This window comes from Varroa jacobsoni, unplaced genomic scaffold (genome assembly GCF_002532875.2).
Source record: "Varroa jacobsoni isolate VJ856 unplaced genomic scaffold, vjacob_1.0 scaffold_488, whole genome shotgun sequence".
Taxonomy (NCBI): Eukaryota; Metazoa; Arthropoda; class Arachnida; order Mesostigmata; family Varroidae; genus Varroa; species Varroa jacobsoni.
The window spans coordinates 108,312-120,707 of NW_019213390.1; the positions used below are offsets into that span (position 1 = coordinate 108,312).

General features: G+C 41.7%; 1 protein-coding gene across 6 annotated transcripts in view; it reads right to left on the reverse strand.

Annotated features, from left to right (window-relative positions):
• LOC111260895 (serine/threonine-protein kinase OSR1) overlaps nucleotides 1-12,396 on the reverse strand; it is a 43,735-nt gene that overhangs the window by 20,984 nt on the left and 10,355 nt on the right. For 3 of the 6 annotated variants that reach the window (XM_022833988.2, XM_022833986.2, XM_086968505.1), the window contains exon 2: nucleotides 8,254-8,421. In XM_022833988.2, coding sequence (XP_022689723.1) covers nucleotides 8,254-8,405 — 152 coding nt within the window. In that variant the 5' untranslated portion in view covers nucleotides 8,406-8,421. Of the gene's footprint in view, nucleotides 1-8,253; nucleotides 8,422-10,184; nucleotides 11,031-11,053; nucleotides 11,077-12,396 lie in introns of those variants that run through there. The other 3 variants (XM_022833985.2, XM_022833984.2, XM_022833987.2) reach the window with 2 other exon arrangements.

The following is a 12,396-nucleotide window of genomic DNA, read 5'->3' on the forward strand; positions in this document are numbered from 1 at the left end:
AGTTTTGCAAGTCATTGTGTTGTTTTAAACGCGTCTGCTTGATTATCTCGTAACCCTTCCTAAGATATCGTCAACGTTAGGATTTTGTGATAAAGCCGACGTGCACTTCTATTTATCAATAATTTTTAGTGCGATTAAATTTCTAGAAGAGTTAATAATGCTGAAAATGTTATTGTTAACGTAAAGAAAGCTGAAACAAATTTCAACCGCAAATTAAAAATCTACCGTGAAAAAACAGTTAGTTGAAGCATCAAGGGCGGGACATTAGAGCAAAGAGTGCATTGTTTTGACTACTCAAATGAGAGTAAACGACTGTCAAATGAGAAAACCAAAATATACCGATTCGGTCCTTACAAAACTAAAATCTATCGGCAACGGGTATTTTATGTGACAGCCCATCGACAAGAGGCCCTTGAAAACAATCACAGAAATGGTAGATAGCTAACACCTCCATAAAGGTTCTGGTGTCCTCAACCAGGTCCACACGAACTCAATAGGTGCATGATACGGCGTGCCTTATATTTATCTCTCCTATCCTGTGGTGTATATGACAGCAATAATAATGCATTTTTCTCTCATGTCAGCTTTACAAAAATGACGCATTTCGTACATACGAGCACCACTGTGGGACTCAAGCACTCTGCCAAATATAGGCGATATGCGCTCAGATCGGTGGCGCCCGGTCCCTAAATGAGGAGTCGACTGAATTACACCTGATACTGACACTTCGCTATTAAACGAAATCACTTGGCCATTTTGACTGCATTGCTTATTTTGGCGTTTTGTTACTCGCATTTTATAGGGGCCTAGCGTGCAACGATGCGAGGACATGTCAGCTGTCTTTGCCGCTTTGATACTGATGTTGCACACTTTGTACACACAACGCGAAAATGTTTGTAGCGACGTCCTTCAAATGCGGGAAAAGCTACCATAATCAAATCGATGACGAAAAGCTGCTGAATATTCACCCATATATGTATATATATGGTTTCCCGTTTGGATCTACTTTGTTGACTTGTGTTGGTTATAACAAGCCTCTGTTAACCATCAAATCACACTGGGCGTATGTAGAGAGTCTTTATCCAGTCACCTAATAGTGACAACGTTCGATGCTGAAGTGTTTTCGATTCGTATTAGATAGTATATCATGGTAGTCGAGATAGGCGCACAGAGACACGATATTACGGGCCTCGTTACATCCTTGCCGATGTTTCGTACTCGGTTCTTCCCGTAAATCCGGTGACGCATTTGAAGGCGCGCTTAACTCTTACTTAACTAACGCTAGGCAAATTCAGTGTCAACATCGCTTAGACTTCAGCGTTTCTATCGCATCATCCGGCTATCCGCAATCAATCACTGCGCGTACAGTCCATCAAGAAGTACTTTTCGTGAGAAAATCAAAGATGGACAGTGCTAAGGGGTTCGTGGGCGATAGCCTATACGGTTAAAGTAAATACAGTAGGTTTTACTATGTCCGACAAGCTATTCGATATTGCGCAGAGCGTTGATGTTAGGTTATTGAGATCTAAACTAAGATGCTATAGTATATATATTAATCTTACTTACTAAAGCATAGATACCAAGAGTTAATGAATCAGGTGAGCCGATGGTGCGTGTACGAGGTCAACGATATATGCCAAAATAGCGTTTTTTTTCCTTTACTATTGGATTCTCGACGAACAGAATAAGCTAAAACGGGATGGGAATGTGGATATAAAATGATACATAAAATAAATCGATCTTATAATGTACTCGTTGACGCACTGGCGGGCAGTGTTCGACAAAAGCTTCTGCTTATTATTTTTCCGCCATTGCTAATATAGCAACGTCAAGGGATTGACCTCCACTTCAGTCCTTGCTTTTCCGCATATGTCGATCGTGGCTGAACGTTTTCTGTGGAAAATTATAATACGACTATTCTCCTAGATATATCTTTGGCTGTGGCAATGGTAGAAACGACGACGAAATTGCGCCAGCCGCCTCAGGGTCAATTGGAAAGGGAACCAGTCTAAGTAAACTTCGTTTTCTGTTCAGCGACTACCTTTTTCGTAGGGCTTATATTGATCTCTTTTCTGTGTTTTTTTTTTTCTCCTTTTTATCGGTCAACGATGGCTCCATTAAGCTCGCTGAGTCAAAAACGCCCCAGCTCATTAAAAGCTGAAGATCTTTCTGAGTAACAAGGATCGTTATGCTAGCCTAGCTATACAGTAGGACCGTGATTGTCATTTTGATGGCCAACGTTGTCGTCACAATTATCGCTTTAGCGGTATCTTAATTGTATTGATACCATTTAAAATCAATCAGCCAATGACAACGACGATAATAATCATGATGGGTCTTGTCGTCAACGGTAATTGCGGGGTGGATGGGCCAATCGATGAACGCAGAATGATTAATGTTTGTACTTGCGGTTGCGGTCGAAAACATCACAAAGGCGATGCTTTTAAAATACCTGTGTCATACACAATCACACAAACGGAGAGATCGCGACGCTGAGCGACAATGAATTTTCTATGCACGGAAAATTATGGCATAAGCTACACTGGACGAAATTTTCTAATTCTTATACATTCGAGAGTCGATGCAATTACAAACACAGTAGCAATAGCTTTTTTTTTTTTTTTTTCCGATAGACGTTTTTCGCACAAAATAGTAGCTGTTAAACAAGGACGACACCTGCAGCCTAGATTTTCGTCAACATCGTTCTTTCTCATATGCGGCCAGCTTCTTTTTCCTATTTACAACGATTTGACTCAGTAAATGTTCCAGTTTGAGTTCACAGCCGACAAAGATAACGCTGTCGTTTCGATATTGCTAAGATATAATAATAATAATAATAATAACAATAATAAGTAGATTTCTCCGTGTGATTCTACTGCACTAGGCCGCACGTCGATCGCGACGAATTTGACTAGGACAAAGTCATTTCCGCTTCTATTTTATAAATGCTAGCCAATTACTGGCCTATTGTGATTGCGGTTCTGTGTCCTCTTCGAAAGTGTATAAGAGTAATAATAAGTGTATGTCAGTTTTTTTATTAGGGCAGCTAGCGGTGAATACTGTGTTTAATAATTCTGTCGAAGAGTCGCTCTTTTTTCTAGTGACTCACGTTATAGATATTATATTGGTTCTTACTTGCGCTATTTCCTCTTCCAACAACAGCATTTCCGCCCAGATCTGTCACTTGCGATCGCTGGCGGACGATGTTGCTGGGGGGACTACGAATACCTTCGGTTTCCGTCCTGTAGTTAGTTTCTTTATTGATTCATCGAACCGTCCAGTGCATCCTTAAGATAGACATGCTCTGAACTGATCAGCTGCACAGTCCCGCGACAGACACACATTCACCAATCGACTTAAGCAGAGCTTGCTAGTTAAGTTAGAGCAAACAAACTTTACTGCTACTTCTACTCGGGAGCAGTGAGCTCAAAGCAGGAAAATGATACTTGTACAGACCCTTTTAAATCTAGCAAATCGTACCAGTCGACAAAAAGCATGCATGTTACTTCGTTCTCTTTTGTACTTCACTGAATTATAACTGAGCCAGCTGTAAATGGCCTAATGTATGTGGAAGGCCAGGTATCATAGATAACTTATCCTGTTAAAGCCGATACAGGAAGCATCCGGTCATGAACAGATAGTGGCCTTTCATCGCAACTGCTGTCCTCGATTCGGCTACGCTTTCAATCTCACAATGGTCAGCGTAGTCTTTATCTTGTGTTCACGGACAATTTACGAGACGATTAGCCATGTCGGGTTTGGTTATTTGGGAGGCCATGCTCATTTAGAGTGATGACTTCCGAAATAGCAAATTATGCTTACTTCGAGGGAAAATGGCGTTAGAGTAAGGTTTGGTACGAATGATTACGACGATATAGCGGAATATTTTTTTATTCAGTCTTTTTTTTCTTTCGCTTTTTCGTTAACTCTTTTATTCTCGATTAATGCGTGCACTATGACTTCTTTCGTGTTTTTTTCGTACGGTGGTTTATTTGCTCCGTTGCTGTAACGGTTCGGCATGCTAAAATCTATGAAATCTCTAAAAGCAATTTTTACGTCGTCGAAATTTGAATAATTTCCCTGTTGAAAATTTGCCGAGACTCTAAGAAATGGTGACTTGTGGTAGCAATATCTGGCGAATATAATGAATGATGAGAAGCACCCAATTGAAACGTTTGCCGTCTTGATAGTTACACTGTGTGGCCGCGTACTGAAGCAGGTTTATCTGTGTTGACTGCTTAACCCGAAATGTTTGCATAATTTCCATCAACTATTGAAAATACGCTTGAGTCAACAAATTGGGACTCTGTAGTTTGTGATTCCGGCATTCGACTGCCGCACAGAACCTATTTAGATAAACTTTTGCCAACGCTTCGTAGCGGTGTGCCACCGACTCAGTCACCTTGTGCGCTTACCCTAGAGGATCGATATTTCATCACATATTACAATATAGTACAAGAATGGTTCGCTGTTGTTACGTAAGAGCAAGCGGAATGAAACGTCCCCATGTGTCTGTCTGTGATTCTTGCCTAAACCCGTGCGATATATGCTGCTTGTCAATTTTGCCACTTTATTAATTCAACTGAAGTGCACAGGTATAGCATTTTTGCATAGATTTTAAATGCTACGGATGCTGTGCACTTTGCAATAGATCGGCCTTCACAGAAGCTCTCAGTTCTTCACCATCCATCTTCGCAGGAATTTTTCACGAAGCGCATAACAACGTGTGCGAAATGTGTTTCTCGCTCGTTTTCTCGAACCGACAACCCGCGTTGGTTCGTGGCTCAAGCTCGGCTAAAGCACCTTCGTCAAATGTGAGATCTGTATGATTCTAGAAACCGTATGCGTAAGCCAGTCAAATGGCTTAACGCGACATGCTTTCCAAAAATCTGGGTGGCGATATTTAAGTGAGCGGCCTGAAATTTGCCAAATACATATTGAATCTAAGAAAAATGTTACGAAACGTTGCACCGTTATAAAACAGCCCCATCTTACAAGATAACTTAATGTCACCGACAATCAGTGGCATCGGAATTCCTGGACCGTTGCACAGCATCATCCGTTATTCTAGGTGGATTTGCATCTATTGTGGCAAACTACTTGCCCCTATGTACATATAGCCGAACGCCATTGGAAAAAATGAGTCAGATAAAACACTTACACGTCCTATGAGTATTTCATTCGATCATAGTGTATTTCCTGTTTGTTGTTTTAGGCCCGTTACGGTTGCCCCGTAGTCACACCTTGATCAAAGTACAATAAAGGTTTTATTTCTCTTCATGGCACTATACGACAGGGACAATTCGGTGATGACTTGCTCATCGAGGATGTTTCAGTTAGCTTCCGTATGTCGGCAGGTAGAATTTACAAGGTGCATAAATAGTACGGTGTCGTTCACCTTATCCGGCCTAACAAAACAGATGAAGTCAGTCTATAAGAGTTTCAATTGGTGTACCTTCGCGACGCCTTTCGAACAGCCGCAGAACGACTTCCTTGTTTCTTAATTTCACCGGATTTCAATTTCTGCTGTAGCTACAGTTGTATTTATTTTTTAATTAGACATCTTTACTATTGTTTTTATGAAACAATTTTTACATAACACCAACCGTGTGGAGGAATCTGCACGAGAAGACTGCCTTGAAGGTGGCATGATGAGTTAATGACCGCTCTCTGAAAGACGAGCTACTGTAAAAAGAGTACAAATTTTAATACAGATTCGAACTCAATTGGCAGACCGAATGCTGATATGTGAGGGTTTACTTTGCACAGTAACATGACTACCTAACGTATCAACATGTGTACACATTAACACAGAAATATCTTGAACCGACCCCGATGTCATTATACCGCAGCGGAAATTCTCTGGTCTCGCCCTCCCTCCCTCCCTCTCTCTCTCTCTTTTTTTTTTCAAGTTCAATGGTAATGTGGAATAGCTTCCAGATTTGATGGCAGCACATTTAGTTAAAGAATTTCGCTTGCAGATCCTTTGATCTCACTTGTCGATGGCTTACGACGGCACGTTCTTCATATCCTCAGTAAGACATATTCAAAAACTGAAACTCCAAATTGGAGTTTCGCTACTGATGGAATAGAATAGGTCCAAGACACTCGCATCAGTGTAACGTCTTCGCTTGTAGTCGCCATTGATAGATGCCAGTCACACCCCCCGATGCATTTCCTTACAGACTCTTAAACATACAAATGACTACACACTGATCCATGCGGATAATGCTGTCATTGAAGATTCAACAGCCACTTCTCTCGCGCATGAAACCTATCGACACGGTAAGCAACATTCGTCGGAAACGGCTTCACTTTTTTTCTGCTTATCGCGCTACGTACTTTAACATGTTCCAAGGTAAAAGCTATCGACTGTCGTCGGTTCGCTCAAGCGATGGCCGCTGCGAGTTTGATCACTCGCTAGACAAACGCTGCGCGGCAATGGGTCAATTCAGCGTTTCAGGCTGACTCCCGTGCTTTCGATGCCTGGAAATTTACGCCGAGTTGGACAGGTGACGGGTGCTAGAGTAACGAGCAATTTTCGCTTTGCGAAACTTAGCATCAATTAGAGAGGTAGGGAGACGTGTTCGCATACGTCGCACCCCACTCCCATGGCTCAGCTGAACTACAATGGAAGATGCAGACAATGCATTTGTCGCTATTGTGTAACGTTATAAAGCATGGATAGCTAGATAAACGAACAATATCGAGTAATACGAGGCCTAGCGATAATTGAGGACCACCCAGTTGACTACGAGTAGTGATATAGACGTGCTAGCGTGGGCCGTCTATAAGGAAAGTCTGCCTTAGCGGCGTATAGCACGTGATGCTCTCGTGAGAGATCAGTGATGACACCGTTAAACAGCAGCCTATCGGTATGTAGGCACGGCCGCAATGCAACGGAACCACTGCTGTTCCCATACATGGCGTAGGTGAATACGCGAGACTATCATGGAAACCGTATCTAAACGCACTGGAGGAAGTTGCGCCGTGCGATCACTAAATATGAACCTATGCTGATTTTTAATCTAAATAGCCGGTGTGTAATTCCTAGGAGAGCCTTGCGGAGAATTGTGATTATGGAAAAGTGATAATTTTTTTCTTTCGAAAAGCTGCATCATCAAACACGAACAATACTAGTCAAAACGTTTTTTTTTTTTTATTTTATGATTTTAGCGTACTGTTCATAGTACATACATTGGCTAGAAATTTTGTGATAATGTTATTTGTATGCTATGGTGACGGCGGGCAATTTTCGTTTAAGCCCCTCGACATGACACGTGGCGTTAAGTGAAAAAGTCTGCGAGATAGTGATGCGCGTAAAGGCTAACCGTCGGCCTGTCGTTGACTCCATGCTGAAGATGCAATATTTGAAACGTTCATCATCGAATAAGTCAAATTATTGCGTAATAGCGTTTATTTCAATTAGGTCCATGTAGTACTCGTTTCTGCGGGTTTACATGAGACGTGTCTATCCAAGTAAAATCTAGTCTAAGTCTAGTTTCATGATCTTGTCCCACGCGGTGCTTCCACAGTCCTATGCAGAATCAAAGAAAGATCTATGCGAAAATTGTCAACACATCAAATTATTATTATGTCACTGTTCAGTCATACACCCATATAAGATGCGTCTATGAAAGGATATATGTATATTCTCATGCACACTTCGAGAGACATAATGGCATATATAAAGCTATGTAGAGAGGTCAAATACTTTATATACGCTGTGTTGCATGATCTATTCTGGCTATCTTGTATAGGTTTAGCTAAGTACGATCTCGTCAATGAGGTCTCCTTTACGTGCCCCTTCTATTTGCATGCACTCGTGTCCTGATTCAATGTATGAATGAACGAACGATCGGTACCCATTCGTAATACAAACTTAGTAGTGATTGAATTTCCAATGCGATACTATTATCCATAGTTACGATTCCCAAGTTAAGACTAATCGGAAGTTGTTACTACACGTTCCATGCAGACCATCGACTGTCGCTAGCCGCCGAGCCAGGAGGAAACCAGTCGGTTGTAGCCACTACCCCCCCCCCCCCCCCCCAAAAAGAAAAAAAAAGCTAAATCCATATATTCTTATTGATTTTATACTGCGGCGGTTTAGCTGTAAGGTTGTCATCTGTTAAAGTCGGATAGTGTCAAACGAACGCGTAAGCAAGACAAAACACGTATGTGCGCCTTACTGTGATAGTATATCACAATAAGTAATGAAAATTTACTTACTGCTGCTTTGTTTGTACTTACTCGTTTTTGGAGTCGTCAAAGGTTAGCGGTGTCATAAAACCAGGAGTGAAACATGGCGTAAGGTCACCTGCCGATTTGTCCCGCTTACGGCCGAGAAGAGGTGATCTGGACAGACGAGGGGTATGTAATATTGATGTCACGAACTTCGACATTGTTGTGCCTGAAACACTTTTTTCGCCAGCGGCAGAAAGAACACACAGGAAAAAATCCGGATTTAGTTAGTTCAGCCCAAAGGCTACGTGTGCGTGCCACGTCTCATATTAATTTCTTAGCGCGCCATTTTTTTTCTTATTACCGAAACAATATCGCCCCCATTGAATGTACGAATGGGGACAGTTGAGTTTCACGAAATTAACTTGGCACGCTTGCAGCGTGCGCCTATCATTTGCGTTCTGAAATTGCTTCAAGATCAAGAGGTAATGGAAGGTTATCTATACAAATGGGAAATTTTATAGACGAACGAAATCTAAAATTGCCTTTCGATTCGCTGTAAGTCCCTTCACACCTATAGCCCTCGTTAGCAATCGTAGTAAGCATATCTAGCAGCCAAATGGAAATAGCGATTCATTGTGAGCGTAATAAGTGTGCGGTGGAAAAATACGACCACTCGAACTCGTCAAGGCTATAACAATTAAAAATGTCGATGTTCACACAGAGTTTTAGAGGCGCTAACAACGAATTTAGCGGCTAGCGGCGGCACGGGCCCGCTCCAGCACACAAAACTCGAATATATGAAAAGTCTCTTGGACGGCCCAGCGTGATGATGTTTTAGCCTTAAAAAATTTTAGAAAGCAATAAGGGCTTGAAAAAGCTATGTTTGTAATAATTTGGCGTTCGTTCCCGTTTGCTCGTCTGACAGGCACTGGAATGGGTATGACACAAAGCTTCGAAGTACATTACGATATAGTTTGACGGGGTGATTTCTTACAAGAATTAATATATTTACTGTATAGTAAAGTGACCTTGACGTTTACGCATCCGATAGTTTTTGTTCAATTTTTGAGTAACGATGCGTTTCTGTTACTAAATTTTGCCGAGAAAGCCTGAGACGTCCCTATGCTACAAAAGCAAATTAACATGCGGGCAATAGAAGCCTCATTATCAAAGGATTACTTACTAAAACCCGTTTCACTTCAATGAAGTTGACCATAGTTTGATTTCAGCTAAAACTTAATCTTCAATAGTTCATCATCATCATAAGAAAGCCGTCCTAGTGAATCTTTCCTACATAAAAAAAAAACCTAATCTGGCCACCGTCCTAACCTAATCTTTCTATCAGATAATCCAAGAAAGCACAATAAAGATTGATTTGAAACGGCGCTCTTGCACCCATGTAATTGGACCCAGGTTTTTAAGTTTTTACTTTAAGTGTTATAGGCATTAGGATAAGTTGAACAAATATTGCAAGTAGCTGTTCTACGTGCTTCGGTCGGTGGATAGTAGGTAAGTCAATTTTCGAAACCTAATGATCATGCATGTTCCTATTATGTATTCTTAAAGATGTAAATTTTATTTATACACATCAAATTTTATTTCACCATACTAATTTATAGCACGGTATGACTAAGCGTTAAATTCAGAGCAAGCTATTCTAATGTAATATGTTAACAATCGTTCAGGAAAGCTTGTTTTTTTTTTTTTTTAAATAGAGCTTAACGCAAAACAGAGGCAATAGAATGCGAAAGCAGATGAGACGGTAACATTCGAAATAATAAAATAATGTCGTTGTCTACAGACCGATATATCTTTGTTTGTGGAGTTCTTTGTTTAGAGTCGTCGACACCTCGAGCCATACTGTTTTCTCAAATACAATAGATCGATCGACTATATACTCTTTAATACACTTTCACAACACTTGTCGATCCGACCACAACTTTTCGCATGCATGCGTAGATACCTTGAGGGATACACACTTATTGAATTGCTCTCACCTATCGTAAATGTTAACGGTTTCGATCGATTGAATCCGTCACCTGACGATGAATTCAGGACAACACAGTAAGGGCTAGATAAGAATTGGACAGTACAATTCTGGGTTATATATGACAATAGCAGCGTTGTATATAGATCTTCCTCTGACTCCGTTGATTTTAGAAATCTAGCACATTATAGGCCATTACAAATCAATGTGACCAATAATCATCATGCAGCAACAACATCAATAGCGATGTTAAACGACCGCGGCTCATATTCAAACCGGCTACGACACTTCGGACGATAAGGTGCATCAATACAGGTGTTTACTTATGCTGGCGTGTCTTTGCGACGAGCGCGCCAGGTCGTAAGTACGCGCCTTGGATCGAATCGAACTATTGCCCTCAGTCCACTAAACAGGGCATTTTTTCGGGAAGCCACCGCCACGTTACTGTCGAAGCTTCTTACAAGGTCTCGTATTGAAAAAACAGCACAGAAAGAAACGACTGAGCGTTAGCTGCTAGTTCGCTAGACGCTTTGACTTCGCGCCACCATGTATGGCTACTGTGTTACCAGAACGCTACGTAGTAGCCCTGTGTCTCTCGTCGCATTCATCTGCGATCAGGTGACGGGCGTTTCTTCTTGCACGTCACCACCGAAATGTGATGGTCGGGACTGCAGCCGTTGCTGACGTCCGTTAATTGTAGCACACTGATCCGTCCTCTTGACGTCGTTCAGCCGTCTTAGTGGTTGAATCGTCTGATAGTGGCGCTTTTGCTGTTGATACTCTACTACTGCAGGCTGGCTGTTCAAATTAAACCCAGTTGCGCTTATTTTTGCCATTGGGTGTTACCTGGCATAACGTAATTTTGTCACCAGAGCTTACCTACTCATCGCAGAAGTGATCCAAAAACTGCTTGTACACGATTCAGCTGCACTGATAGCCCGACAAGTTTTCACACGCCACATAGACTAACACATTTACACATATTCATATATTAGAAGTGCAGCCGGATAAAGCAGCACTTCCTACCGAAAGCCAACACTGTAAAATGATGGAATACGGTCTGACCGACTTGAAGAGCCCATAACAACGTGTTCACGAGACATTACCTGCTGTTGTTACATCGGTATGGACGCACTGATTTCCTTGATACTTGACAGCGGAATATGATCCAAACAACAGAGCAGAAAAGTCAAACTTGTATATTCTCAGAAGGACGCAGTGTTCCCCAGGGTGCTTCGCTCTCGACACCCAAAGGATGTCGACCGATTAACAGAATAAGAAGTTGTTGAAAATCACTAACCGAATTTGCTACGCAACGTTAAGCCATCCCAGGTACTACACAACGGAAATACCTTTGAAATACTGCGTTACTCTTTTTAAAATGAAGCGAGCAAAAAAAGAAGGTAAATTTCACATTTATTGAGAGAGATTGGGTGTCATCAATGGCAACAAAAATCTATCCAATAGGGCGTTGCCATCGACGAATATCGAACGGATTTCCCTTGATGGTTGGGCAAGACGAGGCGAAAGTTGCCACAATAATCGTGATGACGCAGGCTCAAACGGAGACTCATCCGGCTCATAGCGGCCAAACGCGCGGAAGCTTGTCTCGGAAGATCTGCTGAGATCTCCGCCACTGATCTACTAGACGACAACGAAAATTCTTCTTGTAGAACGATTACAGCGCCGTACGCATTATCCGTTCTGCTAGTATTGCTATGACCGTTATTCGCATTGCTTCGGCCGTTTTTGGCCAAACTATCTGACGGAAAATGAAATCCTCCTCAGGTCATTATCGTTTTGAATGATGGGGAGAGAGCGAAGAGTTACTACGTGCACTAACAGCCAACTGGCGCAAGCCAGCCAGCAAGAACCGTCTGAGCCAAGATCTATTCGTTCCAGCAAGTCATTATATCTTCATTTCGCAAAATGTCTAGCGATAACCGTTATAACAACAACAATAATAACAACAGCAGCAGCAGCAGTCAATGCCATCAGCATCACCATTAGCAGTACCAGAATCGTTATGAAGCGGCGATAAGTCCAAATACCGTTTTTCCTCCTCGCCCATTTTGGTGAAAACGATTTCAAAAAACACCGGAAAACATTAATGATAATTACAGCAATATGAATAATAATAGCAACAACTATCTAAGTAGCAATCTTGTTGCGGGAGAAAGATAAGGAGAGATAGGGAGAGATAACTATAGTACAATAATAGC